This window comes from Eurytemora carolleeae, unplaced genomic scaffold (assembly GCF_000591075.1).
Source record: "Eurytemora carolleeae unplaced genomic scaffold, Eaff_2.0 scaffold210, whole genome shotgun sequence".
NCBI lineage: Eukaryota > Metazoa > Arthropoda > Copepoda > Calanoida > Temoridae > Eurytemora > Eurytemora carolleeae.
In genome coordinates this window covers 24,326-49,105 of record NW_019396102.1, presented here as the reverse complement: position 1 = coordinate 49,105, position 24,780 = coordinate 24,326, and the positions used below count along the sequence as shown (strand labels likewise).

At 32.8% G+C, this 24,780-nt stretch overlaps 2 protein-coding genes across 2 annotated transcripts; one reads left to right on the top strand and one right to left on the bottom strand.

The window, feature by feature from the left end:
- Positions 1–7,713: 7,713 nt before the first annotated feature.
- Positions 7,714–15,246, bottom strand: LOC111694990 (uncharacterized). The gene is made up of 5 exons (XM_023464103.1): positions 14,931–15,246; positions 13,747–13,876; positions 11,312–11,367; positions 9,259–9,352; positions 7,714–7,746 (listed from the first exon to the last, which is right to left on the bottom strand). Exons 1-5 carry the CDS (start codon positions 14,996–14,998, stop codon positions 7,714–7,716), a joined length of 381 nt encoding a protein of 126 aa, XP_023319871.1. The 5' UTR covers positions 14,999–15,246.
- Positions 15,247–18,367: 3,121 nt separating this feature from the next.
- On the top strand, positions 18,368–22,594 carry LOC111695003 (palmitoyl-protein thioesterase 1). The gene is made up of 2 exons (XM_023464132.1): positions 18,368–18,541; positions 21,704–22,594. The coding sequence occupies exons 1-2, from the start codon at positions 18,410–18,412 to the stop codon at positions 22,463–22,465; spliced, it is 894 nt and encodes a 297-aa protein (XP_023319900.1). The 5' UTR covers positions 18,368–18,409; the 3' UTR covers positions 22,466–22,594.
- Positions 22,595–24,780: the final 2,186 nt, after the last annotated feature.

Here is a 24,780-nt window from a genome sequence, read left to right as displayed (position 1 = left end):
ATTCAGGAAGAAATTGAGGGGACTATTCAGGAAGAAAATGAGGGGACTATTTCGGAAGCAAATGAGGGGACTATTCAGGAAGAAAATGAGGGGACTATTTAGGAAGAATATGAGGGGACTATTCAGGAAGAAATTGAGGGGACAATTCAGGAAGAAAATGAGGGGACTATTCAGGAAGAAAATGAGGGGACTATTCAGGAAGAAATTGAGTGGACTAATCAGGAAATTGCAAACCATTTTCCTTAAACCTTACTCAACTTTGCACACCGTAAAATGTTTACGGAAGGATAGTACGTTGCTAAATTTTAATCAATTCCGTTTCATGTTTATTTTTATAACTCTTTAAACTTTCGCACTTTCCGAACAAATCATACCTTAGTCTTACTTTACAAAGAGCAAAAATGAAATCATTGAATATAATTGAATAAAATTCACATTCTAGAAGGAGCCAGAAGAATCAAATAAAGAAAAACTTAAAAAAATTCTTATTAAACACTTTTTAGAAGAGCCTCTCCCCCCTCATGCCCCCAGACCCTGAGAGAAAACTGGGAGAGAGAGATATCCCCAGAAATTCGAGATAATATTTATAAAACTATCTATAGTTTAGAACGAAATAAAATTAATTGATTAAAATGTCCAAAAAATGAAATATGACATTGTATTAGGGTCAAGTGTTTTTTAAAAAACTAATTTAAGATCTTAATCAATACATTTTAGGTACCTAAGAACGTAGCGTCCATACAAATTCAAAGTTGCAATATTCAACTCTTAAAAAATATATTTAATTCACAACAAAGCATTGAGTTATTACTTACAACCTATAATCATCGATTTTTTTGACGCATTCGTATATAGTTGATATTTCATAATATGTTTTACTTTTTTCATATACGATGTACTTTAAAACGACGATTTTTTGTTGCTATAGGTGTCGTTAGATTCTCTTCCACTCCATGTTCCACACCCCAGAAGCATCGAGAGCAGAGACACCTAGCGGCCAAATAATCGTCCTTTAAAGTATATTGTACATAAAACAAGTAAAAATATTATGAAATGTCAACTATAAACGATCAAGGCGTCAAAAAACGATGATTATAGGTTGTAAGTCATATATGAATGATTTGTTGGTATTTAAAGATTGATTTTTTTACGATCCGAGTTTGATTTTCAACTTTTTGAATTTTGGACGCTATATAACGTTCTTCGGTATGAGCCGTTTTTAACAATTTTCTACTTGTAGACGCAACAGCTAGAAGTAAGATTAGTAGAAATTACCATCGAATATTTTTCGACGTAAGCCATATATTCCCTTTCATTTTTCGCGAACACTCGCTTTAAGCAAAGTTATTTTATTTCAATAACGAAATCAATAAAAGTTTTACTTTTATGATCGTTTCAATTGAAAGAGAAACTAGTTCTGATTATAAATTACCTTTCTACAAAGTGGCGTTTAAATAAGTTTCAATGTTCTGAGTTGTTTAGATATTTATATATTTGTTTCTGCCTTTTATCAAAATATCTTTAAATAAGAGAAGTATTGAAATGAATTGAATTCCTTCAACTTTAATATTCTATATTCCTTTCTGCCAATTTTTGAGAAGATATATTCGAATGTTTATGGGCTGGGTGTCTCATTTTTATACAATTCATTATTTTTAGCATTTTTAGCATTTTTACCCCTTTCATAATTAAATAAAGCGCTTTTAGTTTACAAGAAACTATCAGGTGTGGGGTGGTATTTGAAAAATGATTTTTAAACTCGATGGAAGACGACCTCTGGTTCTGTCTCGAAATGGTAAGTTTAATCCTAAAAATTGTAAATTGGAGCATTTTTCGTTTGACTTATACGTGTACGATTTGACCAGCTCTTAATTTGTAACAAAAACCTTTTTTTAAACACCCGGATCCACTCAATATATTTACAATTTGTTTCCTGTGTCTATTCTATCCTATTTCTTTTCCATTTATTACTTTTTTATTCCACTGTGCAGAGAGAGATAAAGTATTGGCGTATCTATTGGTTCAATTCACCCGACCACGGCAAACTAACTAAATCAAATTGAATCTGTTGTGGAATATTTTCATTTCTCTATCTATATAATAAAGCTCTTCCTTCATATATACATATATTGTATATTTGTTAGCTACAGCTGGCCAAACGGCAGGACCTATTTGGCTAACATTTTTTGAGGGAACCCATGCCAACACTGTGGGAGTAACATAATTAAATTAAATATTTTTTCTTTCAAAGTAGATTTTTTATTTCACGGGCAACGCCGGGCACTTCAGAATCACTTCAGAATTCAAAATCCGTCAAGAAAAGGTGTTAAATGCTTTAAATAAAGAAATATTTAAAATAAAAAGTCCCACAAAAAGGTATAAAATAGCAAATATTAAAAATATCCATTTATTGGGTGAAAATGGATTCTAGATCTCAGATTAACTGATATTATAACCAGGAAATCTAGTTTACCGTACTGATATTATAACCAGGACATCTAGTTTACCGTAGATTTACTGATATCATAACCAAGACATCTAGTTTACCGTACGAGGACAATAAAGAATAAAATGAAGTAATCCTAAATAGAAAAACTCGGTTTAGATAGAGATTACAATTTCTTTTAGAAACAATCAGAATTTATTTCAATAAAGAATTTTAAAAAATTTTCCGTTTAATTTTTACTATATGCTGCTGTTACAAATGATTTAATACAAGTTTTTGATATGGAATCTTAATATGAAATTAATCATTTTTGTTGTTAAAAACTAAAATAAATACTATTGCTTCAGTTCCATGGCGTTGCCCACTCCCAGGTTACTCATAGTTACTCCGCCGTTTACCCGCGAATGGTTTTAAATTATGATTTTAGCTGAAGTGCTTCCCATGGAATATCAAAAAGTTCAAAAAATGTTGCCATGTCTCCCTGGGATACACAGAGTCAGTCCCTAAAAAATTTTGCAAATTATAAATGACCTAAACAATTTTAAAAATCTTCAAAAATTGTAAAGCTTGCCACCTTTACTACCTCTATTTGCACTCACTTCCAATCTCTTTGCAACCTGATGAGATAAACCTTTGAAATTTCAAAATTTGGATTATTTGCTCCAGCGGAATTAATAGGTTAAAATGTCAAAGATATAAGACATAACGTTGCGAAGATAAAAGGATTAGAAAACTCGAAATCGAAGAGAGTAGCACATCACGCCAATAAACTAAAATTTTCTAAATATATACAATGCAAAGTATAGATTTGAGGCAAAGAAAACTTAGTTTTTTTGAAGATAAATACAAAGTTAAATGAATGTATTAATATGTAAATTTAGGTAATTACACGCTCATAAACTATAATTATATAATTATATATTTAATCAAGAAGAAACAACCTCATAAAAGTATCTGGTTTGTCAGTTTCTAAATTCCAACCATTATAAAGTTTTATAAAAAGAAAAGATAGAAAGAGCTAAGGGGTGCAGAATGAGAAATTAATATGCTGAGAAATGAATGAAGTAAAAATCAGAAAAGTTAAGGACTGCAGAAGTTCAGATTTAAATATAAAAAAGAATTAAGAAGATGAGAAATAAAAAAAGATAAGAAGCAAAGAAGATGAGAAATTGATTATGAGATGAGAAATTAAGAAGTTGAGAAATTAAGAAGATGAGAAATTAAGGAGATGAGAAATTAAGAAGATGAGAAATTAAGAAGATGAGAAATTAAGGAGATAAGAAATTATATAGATGAGAAATTAAGGGAAATTAATCTCTTTCCAATGTTTTAGTCAGTAACGTAGAACCAATGTTCTACATGATTTTAATTTGAAATTAAACGTTTCTACAACAAGCTTTTTCAAATTTAACACTTCCAAATTTTGGTGCCTGCTATAGCCACGTAGGCCGTGTAGATTATTAACTACATAAAGAAAAGAACATGCAGGAAGGAACCATCAATGTTCCTCGCCTGTATGTATTCCAAATATATTGTTTTACATAATTACGTCTGCTATTTAGCATCAAGACGAAATAGTTCAACTAGTGTAAGACTGGCGACAAACTTTCAATGTTCACCGTCAGTACAATCGTAGTCTGTTTCCCATATCACTTTGTTACATTTCCATTACATTGTTACATAAAAACTTTTTAATGCATGCCCATCAGATTTTTCTCATTAAATGCTCCAATATTATGCAGATGAATTTTTAAAAAAATAAATCCTAGTCAAAGACTAAATACAAGCAATTTATTCTCTACATTCCTCATTTTGTGTGTCTTGCAGGACAAATCTGAAATTCCAATTTAATGGAAAAAATGAAAATGATAAAATGTATCAGTATAATTTATCTAATTTAAATATATGTACACATTATTATCGTATTACAATTGTTTAATACATGTTGGTATTTTTGTACAATTAATCTTGTAAACCATAATAACCATGATACGTAAATAAATATCTAGATTTTAAAAAAGAAATTAAGGAGATGAGAAATTATAAAGATGAGAAGTTAAGGAGATGAGAAATTAAGAAGATGAGAAATTAAGGAGATGAGAAATGATAAAGATGAGAAATTAAGGAGATGAGAAATTATAAAGATGAGAAATTAAGGAGATTAGAAATTATAAAAATGAGAAATTAAGAAGATGAAAAATTAAGAAGATATAAGAAATTAAAGAGATGAGAAATTAAGAAGATAAGAAATTAAGGAGATGAGAAATTTGAAAAAATTAAAAGAAGTTTAATATTTTCGACTTTGTGTAAAATTTGAAAAAAAAACAAGTTAGACTCAAGTGAAGAGAGTTCCACATAAAGTTTAAAAATTTCTGTAAAAGTTGAATATAAATATCCTTGTAAAGGTCTTACTTCAGTTTTGTTTTATGCAGAACATTGTCTTTAAATAAATGTTTAACAATGCGGCAATAAACTTTCATGAATATCTTCTTTTAACCCACAATATAAGACTCAAATAAACATTTTTATAATTGTCTGGTTTTACACAGCACAATACTTTTCAAGAATGAAACTGCAACATTTATAAATTAGAAACTTAAAATAAAAGAAAATAGTTTCGACAAATCCTTGAGAGACTAGAGATCACTGCATGTAGAAAGACCGTTTGGTATGCAAACATTAACGACCCATGATACACCCAATAAACTTACATCGCGAGACGCCAAGTCAAGTAACACATGTGTCCCATGGAAAAGTAAAGTAGGTTAACATCCCGATTTGCGAAATTTTCTTTTCCATAAAATCTAACATAGCATGATTATTATTTATCACTGCTTTACTGAAATTAAGCATAACCTGAGCATGAATGATAAAGTGCACAATCGTTTCATAAAGTTTTATAAAGAGCTGATAAATGTTCTAATACGCACAGAGCTAGGAACTTTTAAATGGGATATCCTTAATCCCGATCGGTTAATTAATCTGGAGAAAAAGAACAAGAGGATAACAAGCATTATTTAATCTTGAGATTAAGAAAAAGAGTAGATCAAGCATTGATCTCCATATCCACAATTCTAAAGTGTTCAGCTCTGCATGGATGTTCTACGGTTATATTGGTCTTTGGAATCCTTAGTAAAATTAAAATTAAAGTATTTATCGATTATCATCCTTGTACTTCTTGTTCCACAATCCTCTGTGCTGAGGACTACTCAGAGATATATAATTTGATCGTTAATCTGTATTATATCTCTGGTGAATCCTTCTAGAACATAATAATTGTTTCGCTACTTAGCGATTTCCCTAAAGACCTAATATATATACCGTGTGGTATTTCTCAGGACCGGATCGTAAGACTCCCTTCTCTCAACGCTCTTCATAATAAAAAGGATGATAGTAAGGTTCCGAACGTTTATTTCTCTGAGCCTTCAATCTAAACAAGTTTAATAAACCCACAGAAAAAGCTTTGAGTGATAATCATACAACTACAACAAATAACTCACTCAGGCATTAAAAAACTGTGGCTAGGAACCAATAAACACATATACAAATATCAATCATACTATAATCAAATCGATAAGCATAAATATATATAAATAGTTACCACAGTGATCCCAGAATTCTGAACACGGCTAATACTTGCAAAACGAATAAACATATACTGATATAATTTTAACTACTACTCCGCGAGAAATCTTGCGTCTGCGCAGTCGGACTGTAAACAGTTCCTAAACTAGTTCTTTCACAATACATTCCGTACAGATCTTCAGGGAGAACTCAGAAATACCCAGGGGTGACAAGCAGACTTTCTACACGCAGCATGGCTCGCGTAACAATAATAATAATCAACTACATACAGGAACGCCCAACTCAGATATATGCTAATTGTGTACTGTTCTCTGTGGGAGGAATGTAAACAAACCCAGTGCCCCCACAGAAGTAGAAGGGAAAGGACTAAAGCTCTGATGTGATATTAAAGTCCAACAACAAACAAATTAATATATCAAGTTAGAGAGTCGAGAATACATATGATTTTTGGCTTTCTGGTCAATATGGAAAATGCAATAGCAATATATTCCACCCCGTGGGCCTTGTTCCCTCAAAAATGATGAGTTGCCCCTGAATTCTTTGTTTTGATCTCCTCCCACTGCAGTACACGGATTTGACGCAGGAGATATAGCGGTTCCAGGTCTATATATTTCTTGTTTATAATATTCATCAAAATTCAGCCGTGGGCATCCTCAATTAACAACTGTACTATTTAAACCTTTGCCTGATCATCGAGGACAGAGATCTCAACAGGTGTGAACAATGTAGGCTAGAATACTATTGAACTCAACAGGGCTGACTAGGCTATAATACTATTCAACTCAACAGAGCTGGCTAGGCTATAATCAGGGGGCGGGCATAACTCTCCTAATTTTGCCTGGCTAGGTTTATGCTGTACAGTGAAATTTGTCGAAAAATGTTTCCTTATAACTGAGTTGGTATCATAGAGTACAGTGGGTTTAATNACTCAACAGGGCTGACGTATTCCTTAAAAATCAAGAATATTCTACGTCAACAAGGTTTTAAGAATTTTGAATGTTAATATTTATATCTAACGATTTATAGAAAGTATAAATATTAATATTGGTTAGAATAAAAAAGCTTGTAAACAAAGTGTTTAACAACTACAAGTGTTTCTTAGATAATAAGTTCGTTATCCTTGATCAGCCATAGTTTTGAAGGATATCCTTGATCAGTCATAGTTTTAAAGGATATTCTTGATCAGTCATAGTTTTGAAGGATATCCTTGATCAGCCATAGTTTTGAATAATATCCTTGATCAGTCATAGTTTTAAAGGATATCCTTGATCAGTCATAGTTTTGAAGGGTATCCTTGATCAGTCATAGTTTTGAAGGGTATCCTTGATCAGTCATAGTTTTGAAGGATATCCTTGATCAGTCATAGTTTTGAAGGGTATCCTTGATCAGTCATAGTTTTGAAGGATATCCTTGATCAGTCATAGTTTTGAAGGATTTCCTTGATCAGTCATAGTTTTGAAGGATATCCTTGATCAGTCATAGTTTTGAAGGATTTCCTTGATCAGTCATAGTTTTGAAGGATATCGCTGTATCCTTGATCAGCCATAGTTTTGAAGGTTATCGCATGGATCCTTTCAATGACTATCTTTTTTAAAGCTGAGCAAATAAATACATTACAAGTTTACAAACAAATCTTGGAAAAAAAACTTCAAAAATTGAAACATTTATTCTTTAAAGAGAGTTTATACAAAAGTAACCTTACTTCCAGTATCATCCTAATTCAATCATATTTATACCAGGGTTAGAAATAATAAACTAGTTTTTTGCATTGTAATAGTAGGATCCAGTGCGTACTGCAGTGATCTGCAGCACTCTGTCTAAAGAAATAGTAGGTTTTAGCGAAGAGTGAGGTTAGCTACTCTGAATGCGTTGTCACTTCATCCTCCGTCAATAATCAATTATACGTCATATGAAGATTTTTAGTGTCCATTGCTATGAAGACGACATTTCTAGTACTTTGGGGAACATCTAGAGTATTAAACCTTGATTCCCAACTAGGGTTTCCAGCGAAAATTTCGCATTTTTCGCGAAAATATTTTTTTCGTGACCATTTCGCTGCAATTCAGATTTCGTTCGCTCACGAAAAATCACAGTTGAACGTATGTATTGTGGACGGATAGACAGAAGCTTAAAAAGATAGCTAGTGAAATCAAATTCTCTTCATCAAACATTTATTGAAGTAAAGTCATACTTATAAGACGTAATAAAACTTTAAATATTGAGCTATTAGAGCAGAAAATTCCACAAGTTCTTGTGACCAATTAATTGTTGCAGCTAAAAAAACTAATGGTTTTCACAAAATGTTCGCGAAAATTTTTTTTCGCTTAATATATTTTCGCGAAAAAGTTAGCGAAATGCGACCAAAAATTTTCGCATTTTTTCGCGAAACGTTTCGTTCGCTTGAAACCAACCAATCACAGCACTCGTTAAAAGGTTTTTCGGTATTACACTTTTGAGGTGTTGCAGACTTTAAGGGGCGGATTATTTTTAGCATCTATAAACACTTTGCTTGTCTGACTGCCTATAAGTCTGTTTGTTTGTGTCCAAAAAACTTCACACGGAATTTTCTATGGTTTCCAGTTCAATAAACAAAAAAGTTGTAAAGTTTTACTTCAAAAACGTCGGGGTTTAGTTTTATTTAACAAAAATTTATTTTGATTTAAAAATTTCCGTATTCTTTCTTTTTATATATAAAGAAACTGATTTTTGAGACTTAGTTGCAAACAAACAAAAAAGAGGACCCATAAGATTCATATTTCATATTTGTATTCAAATACGAAAGAAAAATCACAATTTACAATGCAGCTTTGGTTGGTCAATGGTCATATAATAGAAAGTAAATATTTAGATTTAAATTGAATTTGAAAGGGATGGAGGTTAAGGTCTAGAATCAGATAGTCTACAGCACGGAGAGGTGAGAGGAGAGAACTTCAAAATCAATTAAAATAAATACAGGATTGTTGTGGCTCGGATTGATCCCCTCCACCCAGAGGATATAAATTATGCAATACATAAATAAGGACGAGACTTGGGTTTGGAGGGTTTGCCCCCCCCCCCCCCCAGAATTCAAAACGGAGAATTTAGAATTTTTCACACCACAAACATATTCTCCACCGTCTGCCAGCCTTCAATGCAAATAAAATAAATAAAAAGTGCTAAGATAATCAAAATAATCATTAAAAGAAAAAAATGTTTAAATTTAAATTTCGAATCCTGGTAGAATATGCCTGGTATTGTGAGATTAGGTTAACAGCATTGAGTGCCTGCAGGGCCAGCTTGTTCAGAGATCTTCCCCTGTTCATGTACTGTGCATACCGGTCCCTGAATTTTTTATGTTCTGTACAATGTACATACCGGTTCCTAAATTATCTATCTACTGTACAATTTACATATCGGTCTCTAAATCATGTATATACTGTACAATACTAAATTATAGGATTGTGCTGTGCACACCGGTCTCTAAATTATTCTTGTACTGTACAATGTACATACCGGTTCCTAAGTTATTTATCTACTGTACAATTTACATACCGGTGCCTAAATTAGTTATGTACTGTACAATGTACATATTGGTGCCTAAATCATTGATGTACCGGACATTCCGGTCCATAATTTTTCATGTACTATAACATTCAGTTCATTCTCATTATTATGCTGTACACACATGTTCCTAAATCATTCATACACACTCATGTACTGTACACTCTGGTCTCTAAATTATTATTGTAAAGTACTACCTAACTTATTCATGTACTTATATACATATCCCTGATTAAGTTTACTAATTCTCCTGTTCCATTTCAATTTATATTTCTATGTAATGTAATGTTTATTTCTTAAAAGAAAGTAAATAAACATTTCCTTTTGTTACAATTGCTGTTGTCTCGGGGAAGTAAATTATGGGACTATTTTCTGCATTACTGAATGCCATACCAAGAGCTATAGAATCTCGAGTTTCAAATGATTATTTTCTATTTTCAACTAGGAAATGTTTAAGAAGTTTAAAAATAATATTTTAATCCACCCTCTCTCCCCCACCCCCAGGGAAGCACTCTGGCCTTATTTATTGCAAAGTTTGAAAATATAAAGTTTTATGAGATCAAAGAGCTTTTTCAGATTGTAAATATGAAAACCAGAGAGTGTGGTGCGTCCCCCCGCACTCCTCCTAACCTTACACTGGAGGGATTATAGATTAAATATTCTGAAGAAAGGTTTGACTTGGTTAAACAATACGGAACTAGCGGACCAAATAGATTTACGACATTTTTATTCTACTCCGGGTCCTTTACTTGGCAGACAGCTTCATTAACTTTTATTCTTTTAATCCTCTATTCTACTGGTCATTTACGTCTGAACGTATGCTAATCTAAATCATGTCCAGGAATGGTTATGAGCTATGTCTAAGGAATATATAACATGCATGAATAAGTGAAATTTAAAATTAGCTTTACTTGTGTAACTTTTACGTAGAAAAATTTTTACATCGTCAAACCCTTACCCAGAATGCTTCTTTAATAAAACTAAAATTACTTATTAACTTATATGCAGAACTATTATTACCTAGCATCTTATAGGTTTAACTATAATTACCTAGCATCTTTTGCGTAGAACTATGATTACCTAGAAGCTTCTACGTAGAACTATGATTTCCTAGCAGCCTCTACGTAGAACTAAGATTAACTAGCAGCTTTTACGTAGAACAATGATTACCTAGCAGCCTCTACGTAGAACTATGATTACCTCGCAGCTTCTACGTAGAACTATGATTACCTTGCAGCTTCTACGTAGAACAATGATTACCTAGCAGCTTTTACGTAGAACAATGATTACCTAGAATCTTCTACGTAGAACTATGATTTCCTAGCAGCCTCTACGTAGAACTAAGATTACCTAGCAGCTTTTACGTAGAACAATGATTACCTAGCAGTTTCTACGTAGAACTACGATTACCTAGCAGCTTCTACGTAGAACTATGATTACCTAGGAGCTTCTACGTAGAACTATGATTACCTAGCAGCCTCTACGTAGAACAATGATTACTTAGCAGTTTCTACGTAGAACTATAATTACTTAGCATCTTCTACATAGAACAATGATTACCTTGCATCTTCTACGTAGAACTATGATTACCTAGCAGTTTCTACGTAGAACTATAATTACCTAGCAGTTTCTACGTAGAACTATGATTACCTAGCAGTTTCTACGTAGAACTATAATTACCTAGCAGTTTCTACGTAGAACTATGATTACCTAACAGTTTCTATGTAGAACTATGATTACCTAGCAGCCTCTACGTAGAACTTGTAGAAGTTTGCTTCCTCAATATCTCTCTGCTCCTATAGAATTGTGATTAACATTAGTTTAAACTATCTTTTCTCTTTCTAAATATTTTTAGGAAAATCTTCAGTTTGGTTCCTTAGATGAGAAATATTCAGCCTCACTCAGATGAGAAAAATATTGGTATCAGGTGGGAAAATGGGAACTAAACTGAAAAATATTGGTATCAGGTGGGAAAAATGGGAACTAAACTGAAAAATATTGGTATCAGGTGGGAAAAATGGGAACTAAACTGAAAAATATTGGTATCAGGTGGGAAAAATGGGAACTAAACTGAAAAATATTGGTATCAGGTGGGAAAAATGGGAACTAAACTGAAAAATATTGGTATCAGGTGGGAAAAATGGGAACTAAACTGAAAAATATTGGTATCAGGTGGGAAAAATGGGAACTAAACTGAAAAATATTGGTATCAGGTGGGAAAAATGGGAACTAAACTGAAAAATATTGGTATCAGGTGGGAAAAATGGGAACTAAACTGAAAAATATTGGTATCAGGTGGGAAAAATGTGAACTAAACTGAAAACTGGGTTTTTTTAGAGAACTATTTTCAGTTCTCACTTTTTCATATTTACATTCTGAATATATATGTAAATAATACATGCAGCGTATACCAAAAATGCTATTTACGTTACTAATACAGATTTGATAAATCGATCATTGATGGTGTGATATAATATTTTAAAAACGGATAAAACCTAAAACAGAATAATTGAAAACCTTGTCAGCTGGAAAATATTAAGATGAGCCGGAAAAAAATATTATTTTCAATTGTTTTCTGTATCTTTTGGGTCAAAATTAATAAATGTTTTGTAAATAAATTCAAGTTAAAAAATGCATAAAAATGTTTTTTGGGACTCCCCTAAGTATTATTCCAGAAGACGAATGTGTTCTTCTAACCAAAATATTTTGCTTTTATAACGAATTCTATACAATTCAATTCACACCAATTCAAAATCCTTATTTTATTTGAACCCACAGAAATAAAATAGGAAGCAGGAAACGTTCAACGTGAAATATATTTCTTTGAACTTCTAGTTTTATTGTAATGTCGGAATTTAGATAAAAACTATCTTAGAAACACAAATAACAACGGATAGTAGTGCTTTAAGAACGTTAATTTAGCAAGAAAGATGAAAAACGGCTAGAATGAGTGGTGACTTTAATAAACTTCAATAAAATACTTATTCTTATCCAGTAACTGTTACATTTTCCAGGACTCCATTTAATAAAGTATTAAGAAAGAAAGTATATTTGAAAAAAAAGTTAGTTAAGAAAAAATACTGGAAAAAAATTCTAATTCAGTAAAAGTCTTTTGAGAAAAAGTCACATTCTTTTTTAATCTAGGACTTTTTTACGGATTCCGGAATTAAAGTCACAGGAAAAAAATCAAAAGAAGAATTAGAAAAAAAGTCCTTGGAATATAATATCCTAGGAAAAAATGTCACAAAAATATCCTAGGTGTGAAGTAGAACACGCCAGAAACATAATCAAACAGGGTCATTTTGAGCGAGCCAAAAAATGTTTTAATATATGGATTTATGACCAATTTACAACTTTCCTTATTAGTTAAACTTTAGTGGGTCGCTAAGTACAAGATGCAATATGCAATAATCAAAATAATAATTTGAACTGACCCTCCATGCAAAAATGGCACCGTGCAATTTAAAACATTTAAATTTAAAATATTTGTCTAATCAGGCAAAAATTAGATATCCATGTTTATAATTTTTAAAATGATTCTTTTCAAATGTGGTTTCTCTACTAAAGTGATTTCGCATTTCAAACACTTTTAAGCTAGAAAACCACAATATCTACCACATTTTTGAACAGAAAAACACAATATCTACCACATTATTGAACAGAAAACCACAATATCTACTACATTATTGAACAGAAAACCACAATATCTACCACATTATTGAACAGAATATCACAATATCTACCACATTATTGAACAGAAAACCACAATATCTACCAGATTATTGAACAGAAAACCACAATGTCTACCACATTATTGAACAGAAAACCACAATATCTACCACATTATTGAACAGAAAACCACAATATCTACCACATTATTGAACAGAAAACCACAATATCTACCACATTATTGAACAGAAATGGGTTCCAAGGATACCGTTGTAAATCATGCATGCCCCCTTTTTTAAATGGAGGTTCACTTGAAATTAAAACGACATTAAACCCCTTGAAACCATTATTTATCATAACACTTTTAATTCAACTTTTTAAAATCAGCATTACCACCAGTTTCAAGACGAAACCCATCTTTTCGACCAAAAAGCTGTATTAGTGAAAGTAATCTCACAAATCTACGCTCTGAGGGAGCCAATGCTTTGTTTATGTTTATTATTTACCTTCTTCATGTAGATAATCATTAGAGAGGCAATACCAGCGGAGAAGAAGAGAAGCATGGTTAGGATATAGATGAGGGGATCACCTTCTACAGCCCTCCTGTCATACACTAATCCTTTAGTCAGGTTGTACCTATACAATATACATACACCAATTCTTTAGTCAGGTTATACCTATACAATATACATACACCAATTCTTTAGTCAGGTTATACCTATCCAATATACATACACCAATCCTTTAGTCAGGTTCTATATATCCAATATACATACACCAATTCTTTAGTCAGGTTCTATATATCCATACACCAATTCTTTAGTCAGGTTCTATAAATCCAATATATATACACCAATCCTTTAGTCAGGTTATATCTATCCAATATACATACACCAATCCTTTGGTCAGGTTATATCAATCCAATATACATACACCAATCCTTTGGTCAGGTTATACCTATCCAATATACATACACCAATCCTTTAGTCAGGTTATACCTATCTAATATACATACACCAATCCTTTAGTCAGGTTATATCTATCTAATATACATACACCAATCCTTTAGTCAGTTTATACCTATCCAATATACATACACCAATCCTTTAGTCAGGTTATATCTATCTAATATACATACACCAATCCTTTAGTCAGGTTATACCTATCCAATATACATACACCAATCCTTTAGTCAGGTTCTATATATCCAATATACATACACCAATTCTTTAGTCAGGTTCTATATATCCAATATACATACACCAATCCTTTAGTCAGGTTCTATACCTATCCAATATACATACACTAATCCTTTAGTCAGGTTATACCTATCCAATATACATTCACCAATCCTTTAGTCAGGTTCTATATATCCAATATACATACACTAATCCTTTAGTCAGGTTCTATATATCCAATATTCATAGACCAATCCTTTAGTCTGGTTGTATTTATACAATATTCATATACTAATCCTTAAGTTAGGTTGCATCTATACAATATACATTTATTAATTCTTAAGTCAGGTTGTATCTATACAATATACATTTATTAATTCTTAAGTCAGATTGTATCCATACAATATACATTTATTAATTCTTAAGTCAGGTGGTACCTATGCCATAGTCATATTTGTAACTAACTAAGAATAAAAGTTAAAGAAAAAGTGAATATTATAAACGTAGTTTACCGAACTAGATCCTCACATGTCAAGCACAACGCAACAGTGCAGTTGTTGGTGGGTTGATCTAGTCTCATGTTAGTCTGCTCCGTCTTACTCAACGTGCCTTGTAAAGTTTAAATTCAATTAAAATAATTAAAGTAATATTTGATGGTTGTAGGTCTGAGACGGATGAGTAGAGAGACTGTTTATTAAACTCTGAACCTCTTCTCTCAGCTCTCCCTTGGTTTCAGTTTAGGAGAAGGATAAATAAACAGAGGAAGAGAAAGCCGTAACTCCCTGGTTTAGGAATATTTAAAATTTAGGTTCTATTATACTGAATATTGTCAATTATCTATACATACTTTACTTGTCTGTCTGTCCGTCTATTTACGTGTATCTAATAAACGTCAAAACGGATGAACCGATCGGGCCCAAATTTTGTGTGGGACCTCACAAGACCCAAGGGAAGGTTTATGGATGATCAAAATCTAAAAAATTAGCAACCATCAAAATTCTATGTTCATGAAATTTTGAAAAACTAAGAACTTTTGTTATAAAATCTGCGAACTTTTTTTGTTATTGTTTTACAATCTGTACAAAGAGAAAATGTTCACAATTGAAATAGAAGATGAGCGCGGAGCGCCCTAAAAGCCTAGTATCAATATAAAAGTTGACTATCTCATTCTTTTTTCTCTCTCCGTATTAAACTTCATGTTTTACTCCAGAAACAGAACTGAATATTAACTGGAGGTTAAAATTCGCCGTATAATTCAACAATAGAGTTTTGAATAAAATAAACCAGACGTTTTTTGATCCTTGGTCATCTATTTAAACCACCTGCAGGGTATATGTACTCCTGAGAGGTCATAGGTACCCTATTATGATCGGAGATACCTAAAGTTTTTCATCCTATAATGATCAGAGGTACCTGGAGATTCTTCTTTACCTGTTATGATTAGAGGTACCTGGAGTTTTTCCCCTGTTATGATCAGAAGTACCTAGCTGGAAATAGAACCTGTGGAACCTAGAATACATTCTCATGATAGATTAAAGGAACCTAGAGACATATACTCATGATAGATTAAAGGAACCTAGAGACATATACTCATGAGAGGTTAAAGGAACCTAGAAATAGAACCTGTGGAACCTAGAATACATTCTCGTGATAGATTAAAGGAACCTAGAGACATATACTCATGAGAGGTTAAAGGAACCTAGAGATAAATAATCATGAGAGGTTAAAGGAACCTAGAGACATATACTCATGAGAGGTTAAAGGATCCTAGAGATATGTACTCATGACAGATAAAAGGAACCTAGAGACATATACTCATGTTAGATTAAAGGAACCTAGAGACATATACTCATGAGAGGTTAAAGGAACCTAGAGACATATACTCATGAGAGGTTAAAGGAACCTAGAGATATATAATCATGAGAGGTTAAAGGAACCTAGAGACATATACTCATGAAAGGTTAAAGGATCCTAGAGATATGTACTCATGGCAGATAAAAGGAACCTAGAGACATATACTCATGAGAGGTTAAAGGAACCTAGAGACATATACTTATGAGAGGTTAAAGGAACCTAGAAATATATACTCATGATAGATTACAGGAACCTAGAGATATATTCTCATGATAGACTAAAAGAACCTGGAGATATATGCTCTTGATAGATTAACGGAACCTAGAGATATATAAATCTAATATATTTAAGGAACCTGAAGATATATACTCATTACAAGAACCTAGAGAGAGATATATTCTCATGATAGGCTTAAAGAACCTGGAGATATGTACTCATGAAAGATTAATGAAACCTGAAGATATATACTCGTGAGTCATGATAGATTAAAGGAACCTAGAGATTTAAACTCATGATAGATTAAAGGAACCTAGAGATTTAAACTTATGATAGATTAAAGAAACTGCGAGATATTTACTCCTGATTGATTAAAGGAGCCTTGAGATATACTTGAGATAAACTGAATCTAAAAACAAACTTTATAGAATCTTTATATCCATGGCTACCAAAAAAAGCATATCAGGCCAGGGTTGACCAGGTCAAAGGCCTAGCGGCACGTCAAAGTCGGCCAGATTTATGTTGATTGCTGCGTTTGGGAAACCTGAGTTCATGCAACAAACTCTTATTTTCTAATCCATCCCTATATCTTTGATATTTAAAACCATGAATTCTATTAGATCAAATAGTCAAAGCTTGGAATATAAAAGATTTATATCATCCGCATGCGCATATATATGGATTAGAAAATATTAGTTTGTAGTAAGAACTAAGCCCTTATGCCTCTAGTTGTTAAAAACTCCTTACCCCCGATTCCCCCGTTTTTAGCATAGGAATATTAAAAAACATGTAAGTACAAGTTATGAACTTTTTATGTTTTCTGTCTGAGTCCAACCCGTCATGAATATATATGGTTTAAGTTTCAAACTTAAGATTAATATATCCTGGTACACTGTACAGTGTACAGGCAGAAGATTAATATATCCTGGTGCACTGTACAGTGTACAGGTAGAAGATTAATATATCCTGGTACACTGTACAGTGTACAGGCAGATGATTAATATATCCTCGTACACTGTACAGTGTACAGGCAGAAGATTAATATATCCTGATACACTGTACACTGTACAGTTTACAGGCAGAAGATTAATATATCCTGGTGCACTGTACAGTGTACAGGCAGAAGATTAATATATCCTGGTACACTGTACAGTGTACAGGCAGAAGATTAATATATCCTGGTACACTGTACAGTTTACAGGCAGAAGATTAATATATCCTGGTACACTCTACACTGTACACTGTACAGTTTACAGGCAGAAGATTAATATATCCTGGTGCACTTTACAGTGTACAGGCAGAAGATTAATATATCCTGGTACAATGTACAGTGTACAGGCAGAAGCTTAATATATCCTGATACACTGTACAGTGTACAGGCAGAAGATAAATATATATTGATTCACTGTACTGTGTATAGGTAGAAGATTAATATATCCAGGTGCACTGTACAGTGTACAGGTAGAAGATTAATATATCCTGGTACACTGTACAGTGTACATGCAGAAGATTAATATATCCTGCTACACTGTACAGTGTACAGGCAGATTTGCACAATCTCCTTACTGCAAGCTCAAAATAATAAAGAAGTTTATTTATAGGCTTACTGATACTACTTTATAACCTTATACCTGCTCCTGTTTGGATAAAAATAAATAAAATTTATAAATAACGTCGATGCGTTTACGTTGTACTGGTGATGGCAAATTTGCATCAAATTGAAGCTTCTAGTGGGGAGGGGGGGGGGGGTTAGGCTGATATTTATACTTTATCTAAAAACCCCTATTTTCTACTCCCTATGACGATTGTTTTGTATTTGCGCAAAGAAATAATTTCATGTTGTTCTAAGTTCAATCTTTATCATTTAGAGATAAAACCTGATCTAGGCTAGTAGTTAGAATATAGGTTTAGTTGAGAGAACATGATGATTGTATTAGGCCTCCTCCTGGTCGGTTCAACCCTGGAGCTGGTTGTGTCCCAACCTACTCCTGTAGTTATCTGGCACGGGATGGGAGACTCCTGCTGTAATCCCGCCAGTATGGGATCCATCAAGGTCAAAATAACAATTTATTCTAAAAGTTAAAAAAAAAATAATACTCGCACCAAACTCTAATCTCTTAATCTTAGTTTATTTGAACCTTTAACTTTTTGAAATTTTGATTATTAGACCTAGCAGAATTCATAGTTTTCATGTTACGACTCCAGGTTGCAAAGATATAAGGATTGGAAAATTAGATTTCAAAACAGTTAATCAGTTTCTTTATTGAGATTCTTTTATGAGAAAACTCTGTTCATTCAGATAAAGTTTTAACTAATTATTAAAGGAAACAGTTGGAAATAATATGTCCCAGGATTTAAAAATATATTTCGAAGTGAGAGAAATAGTTTCCATATTTGTTCCCAAATTTGAAAAAGGAAGAAAATTATTTGCATTTCAAAATTTTTCAAAAACATTTAGAGGTAATTATTAGAGTTAGGGTTAACTATATTAGAAATAGCTTTAATATAATGCACTCGAAACACATCTATGTCTGTTATATCCCATTCTCTGAGCAAAGTTGTCTTGTTCTCTTGTTATCTATAAAAGTTTTAAACCTGAGTTTTAGAAACAAAAATGTTTAAACCCAAAAAATTCTCAGCATTGAAAATTTGTTTTTCAAATTTTATAATTTTAAGCAAGCAATCTTAAATCAAAATGAATATCTTGAACTATTAAAAAAAAAGACAAAATAGAGATAAAGACGAATAACATTGTCTATTGCTTTCAAGTGAAAAGCAAAACTTTAGTTTTCAACAAGTCAACAACAACAACCCAACGAAATCTCTGCAAAGGAAAGTCTTTCTGAAGAATTGTTTTAAATACATTCCATTGTCAAGTTTTTCATTTTCTATTGGGATATATTACTCCCATGCTATTACTTCAATACTTACTTCAATACACCCCCTTCCCTTCTCATTCCAATACATCCCCTTCCCCTCTTCATTCCAATACACCCCCTTCCCCTCTTCATTCCAATATACCCCCTTCCCTTTTCATTCCAATACATCCCCTTTCTCTCTTCATTCCAATATACCTCCTTCCGTTTTCATTCCAATACACCCCCTTCCCCTCTTCATTCCAATACATCCCCTTCCCCTCTTCATTCCAATACATCCCCTTCCCCTCTTCATTCCAATACACCCCCTTCCCCTCTTCATTCCAATACATCCCCTTCCCCTCTTCATTCCAATACACCCCCTTCCCCTCTTCATTCCAATACATCCACTTCTCCTCTTCATTCCAATACATCCCCTTTCCTTCTTCATTCCAATACATCCACTTCCCCTTTTTGTTTTAATATAGCACTTGTTCATCCATTAGACTCTATTCGACACTAGTCTCTCCTTTGCACCCTTTTCGTTCTAATTTACACTCTTTTTCTCTTTATTCCAAAACACACCCTTGTTATTACAATTACTATCCCTAATCGTTCCAATATACCCCAATACCCTCTTTGATCCACTTCTATCCCTCCAATCTCCCCTGCCCTCATGGTTTTGTCGCAATCCTATGAGCCCTAGGTTGAAAAGATTTAGTTTAGTTTGAAGAAAGTTTTCTACTTTGTATTCTCATCTATACAGTGTACTACTAGACTGTATATCGAGTAGATCTATACTAGCTTGTCTAGACCACAACATTAGACAATATTTTGATTATGTTTAATTCGGATTTGATAGCTTGTACAGCTAGTATACAGTCCTAGATTTTATATCGAGTAGATATATTCTAGCTTTGCAGACTACAAAGTTTAGACAATATTTTTATATTGTTTAATTGACTATGCGGATATCAAGTTTAGTTAAAATGTCTAAGCGTTATCCAAACCAAAATTTTTAGTCTCAGGCCAATACCAGTTGAGAACGTATAAAATGCCTTTTTTGCTGAAAAATAGGTGATTTTTTTTTAATAAACATAGGTATGTATGGTAGTTAGCAGATATTTTTCTTATAAAAGTATAAGAATTTTTTGGAAAATCTTTTTAAAAAAATAAAATATTAGCAAGAAATTCAACTTTAAAATTCTTTAAATTGCCTCTTTTTTTCTTTAAGACTTGGTTAAGCTTTTTGTCTAGGAAGTGGCGGTAGTTGGAAATTGACAAAAAATGATAAATGTTGAAATTAAGATTTTTTTTTTCAAACTACCCTCACTACCTCCGACTTTTTAAAGTCTATACATCAACATTTATTCAAGATTTTTTTTTTTTTTTTTCAAACTACCCTCACTACCTTCGCCTTGTTGAAACTTTTTTATCAAAATTTATTCAAGCAGTTTTTTTTCAATTCCCCACTACCCTCACTACCTCCGACTTTTTAAAATCTTTAAATCAACATTCATTCAAGAATTTGTTTTTTATTTAAAACTACCCTCACTACCACCGACTTGTTGAAACCTTTTTAAAAAAATTTATTCAAGAATTTTTTTTCACTTCCCCACTACCCTCACTACCTTCGACTTTTTAAAATCTATATATCAACATTTATTTAAGAATTTGTTTTTTATTTCAAACTACCCTCACTACCACCGACTTGTTGAAACTTTTTTATCAACATTTTTTCAAGAATTTTTTTTTCAATTCCCCACTACTCTGAGTTCTACCATTTATATACAAATCAATACATATCTTTATTTTTAAAATTTAAATTATTACTACTTTAACTACCTTCTATTTATCTGACATAAAGCTAATGTGAAAAATAAGGCATTTTATACAGACAGATATCAGTTTGCATGATCTAACCAAGTGCCAATATCAGTTTGCACATGATCTAACCAAGTGCCAATATCAGTTTGCATGATCTAACCAAGCGCCAATATCAGTTTGCACATGATCTAACCAAGTGCCAATATCAGTTTGTATGATCTAACCAAGTGCCAATATCAGTTTGCATGATCTAACCAAGTGCCAATATCAGTTTGCATGATCTAACCAAGTGCTAATATCAGTTTGCATGATCTAACCAAGTGCCAATATCAGTTTGCATGATCTAACCAAGTGCCAATATCAGTTTGCATGATCTAACCAAGTGCTAAGGCCTAGTAACGCTGGTTTAGTTCTTGTGGTTTGGTGACAAAAAACGTTAAATATTAATTCTCAACCAATTTTCTATATGTATGACTATAAAAATTACTGAAATTTGAAATTAAATATTTTAATTTAATAAATATTTTGTTTAGGAAATGATAGAGACAGAACTGGCTGGAGTATATGTTCACAGTATAATGATCGGGAACAATATTATCGCGGACATGGAGAACGGATTCTTCAAGGATACAAACAAACAGATAGATATGGCTTGTGAAATGATAGCTATGGATCCTGAGTTACAGGACGGATACAATGCACTTGGGTTTTCTCAGGGAGGACAATTCTTACGCGCAATTGCGCAGAGATGTCCTAACCCGCCGATGAAGAACCTAGTGACGGTTGGATCTCAGCATCAAGGCGTATTCGGGTTCCCAAACTGTCCTGGAGAACTTGTATTCTTCTGTGATATTGTCCGGGATCTTCTCAACTACGGAGTTTACACTGACCTGGTTCAAAGTATTCTGGTTCAAGCACAGTACTGGCATGATCCTCTACACTTTGATACCTACGTTGAGAAGAGTAGGTTCATTGCAGAGATAAATAATGAGAAACCTGAGAAGAATGCAACCTACGCCGAGAATCTCGCTAAACTGGAGAACTTTGTTATGATCATGCACTACCAAGATACAATGGTTGAACCAAAGGAGTCAGAGCATTTTGAGTTCTATGCGCCCGGGCAGGCGGAGGTCATCCTCCCTCTTCAGGAGTCTCCGATATACCTGGAGGATAGGATCGGACTCAGAGCTCTGGATGAGTCAGGTCGTCTTCATTTTCTCGCTGTAGAAGGAGACCACCTCCAGTTCAGCAGACAGTGGTTTATTGATGAAATTATCAAGGTTTATTTCTCATAAACCTTCTCCAGGTTGATGGCAAAACTCTCCGGAAAGAAGAAATGCATTAAAAAGAATAAAGAATGACCGTGATTATAATAATGCTTTAAATGTGTAATTCACAATTGGAATAAAAAACCAAAAAATTCATAGTTAGTATAGTATAGTTTAGTAGTGTAGTGTAGTGTAGTGTAGTGTAGTGTAGTGTAGTGTAGTGTAGTGTAGTGTAGTGTAGTGTAGTGTAGTGTAGTGTAGTGTAGTCTAGTGTAGTGTAGTGTAGTGTAGTGTAGTGTAGTGTAGTGTAGTGTAGTGTAGTGTAGTGTAGTGTAGTGTAGTGTAGTGTAGTGTAGTTTCTACCAAGTTTACATGAATTAATAAATATTTAAACCGGAGAAAAAATGTCCGCAGTCTTGGCAATTTCTCATGTTCCGTCGGTCCTAGTTTATTCAGCAATATTTACTTCAAGTTCTTTTCAGTGTACAGTATATACCTTCTACCAGATATATCATTATTCTTAAAGGAACAGTTTATTATCATTTTGAAACATCATAAAGATGGGTAACATATGCATTGTTCAGACGGTTGTTTTCGTGTTACCCCTAGGTTGGGAAATGTCCCTAGCGGAACTCAAACTAAGAGCATAAAAAACTTTTAAAAGATTTTTCTCTAATTATCTTCGTTTTTAGTAGGTAGCATATTTTAACCTGTTCAATGCATTATTTTCGATTATTTTTCCAAACAATTTAAAATTCGGAGATGGTGATGGACCAAACCTCTGTAGAGTAAAAAAAGTAGATGAATTAGTTCAGCATTTATTTAAAATATATTTTGGTCTGGGTTGACCCTCGTCAGTTTTTGAGATTGTTTCTGTCACAAAGATTAAAAATCACTCCGGTTTGTCCTCAATATGTATTATCATTTTGTTTACAATTTTTGCAATAAGATATTTATAAACCAAGTTGTAAAAATGTTGATGTTTAAAACTTGCAAATATGCTGACAGGATGATTTCCTTTAAATTGAAATGGAAAATGATTTAGAATTGATCGAAAATACAATTTCAAAATGTCAGAAAGAGATTTGTACGTTTGTGCTTCACAGCGAAACAGTTTAAAATTCCCATCGTACAAAATTACCTATATATAAAATATATAAAATTGTTTTACGATTTTTGACATCTATTTGGAAAAAAACCATTTGTGCCTGGTTCAAAAATCATTTAATGACGATAATTTTAGTGTTTCTTGGTGAAGGTCTACTAAAACGCGGGAGGGAACCCCCAGACGCCATGAGCCTTTGCTATGCAGACACGAGCCTTCCAGATTTGCTAGGCAGACCGAGCCTCCCAGATTTGCTAGGCAGACCGAGCCTCCATCATGCAGTAAGAGCCTCCTCTAAACAGTAAACGAGCCTCCACTGCTGTAAACAAGACTCCGCTGTACAGAATGGGTTTCTTAAAACTCTCGGGTTTTACATGTAGTATAAAGAATTTTTGTTTTTTTTTCGAAATAGTTGCATAAAAAGTTTATCAAAGATCAGAAGTGTTCAACAATTATTATAAATAGTGACTAATTATGACTTGTAAAGTGGTTTATAAAACTTTAAACATTTTTTAAGCAAAAAGGAAATCATTTAGAGAAAAAATTCTGAAAGTAATTTTATTTGATATTTTATAATCTTTATTTTATACCTTTCATGAATTTTTTTAGTTTAAGATAATCAAAATTTTACATTGACAAATAATCTGAATCTAAAAAATTGAAAGAAGTTCAATTCAGAAATGAATTTCCAAATAGCCTCCTTACTGCGTAAAAATGTTTTATTGAAAAACATAAATTATTGTGAACGACTTCATGAGTCAATATAAGTTACAAATCATGACAATCGATAAACAACATTAATCTTAATTAAAGTTCTTGAGAGGCTCGTATCTGCATGGCGGAGGCTCATGGCATCGGGGGGTTCCCTACCTCCCCAGACTACACTACCCAGATTTAAAATTAAACTCTATTTTACAGAACGAAATTAGCTTATTTCAGAAACAAGATTTCCAAGTGATTTTTTTTTAATACGAATCTTACTTGATTCACAACGCTATATACCCTTTAAGCCTTTGTCTGGAAAAAAATGAACACTACCGGATTAATGCAGCAGAGACGAAGAACGATATTGTTAGAATATCACTGCTTCAGATTGAATAACGACGATGTCTTCTGATAATTGCTCAAATGACGGTTTCAACGGGTACGGTTGTGAATCGGGTGTGCATTGTGAAATTTCTCAAAGGGTGGATCACTTGAAATCATGTCCTGGGGACAAAAAATCTCTTTAAGAAGA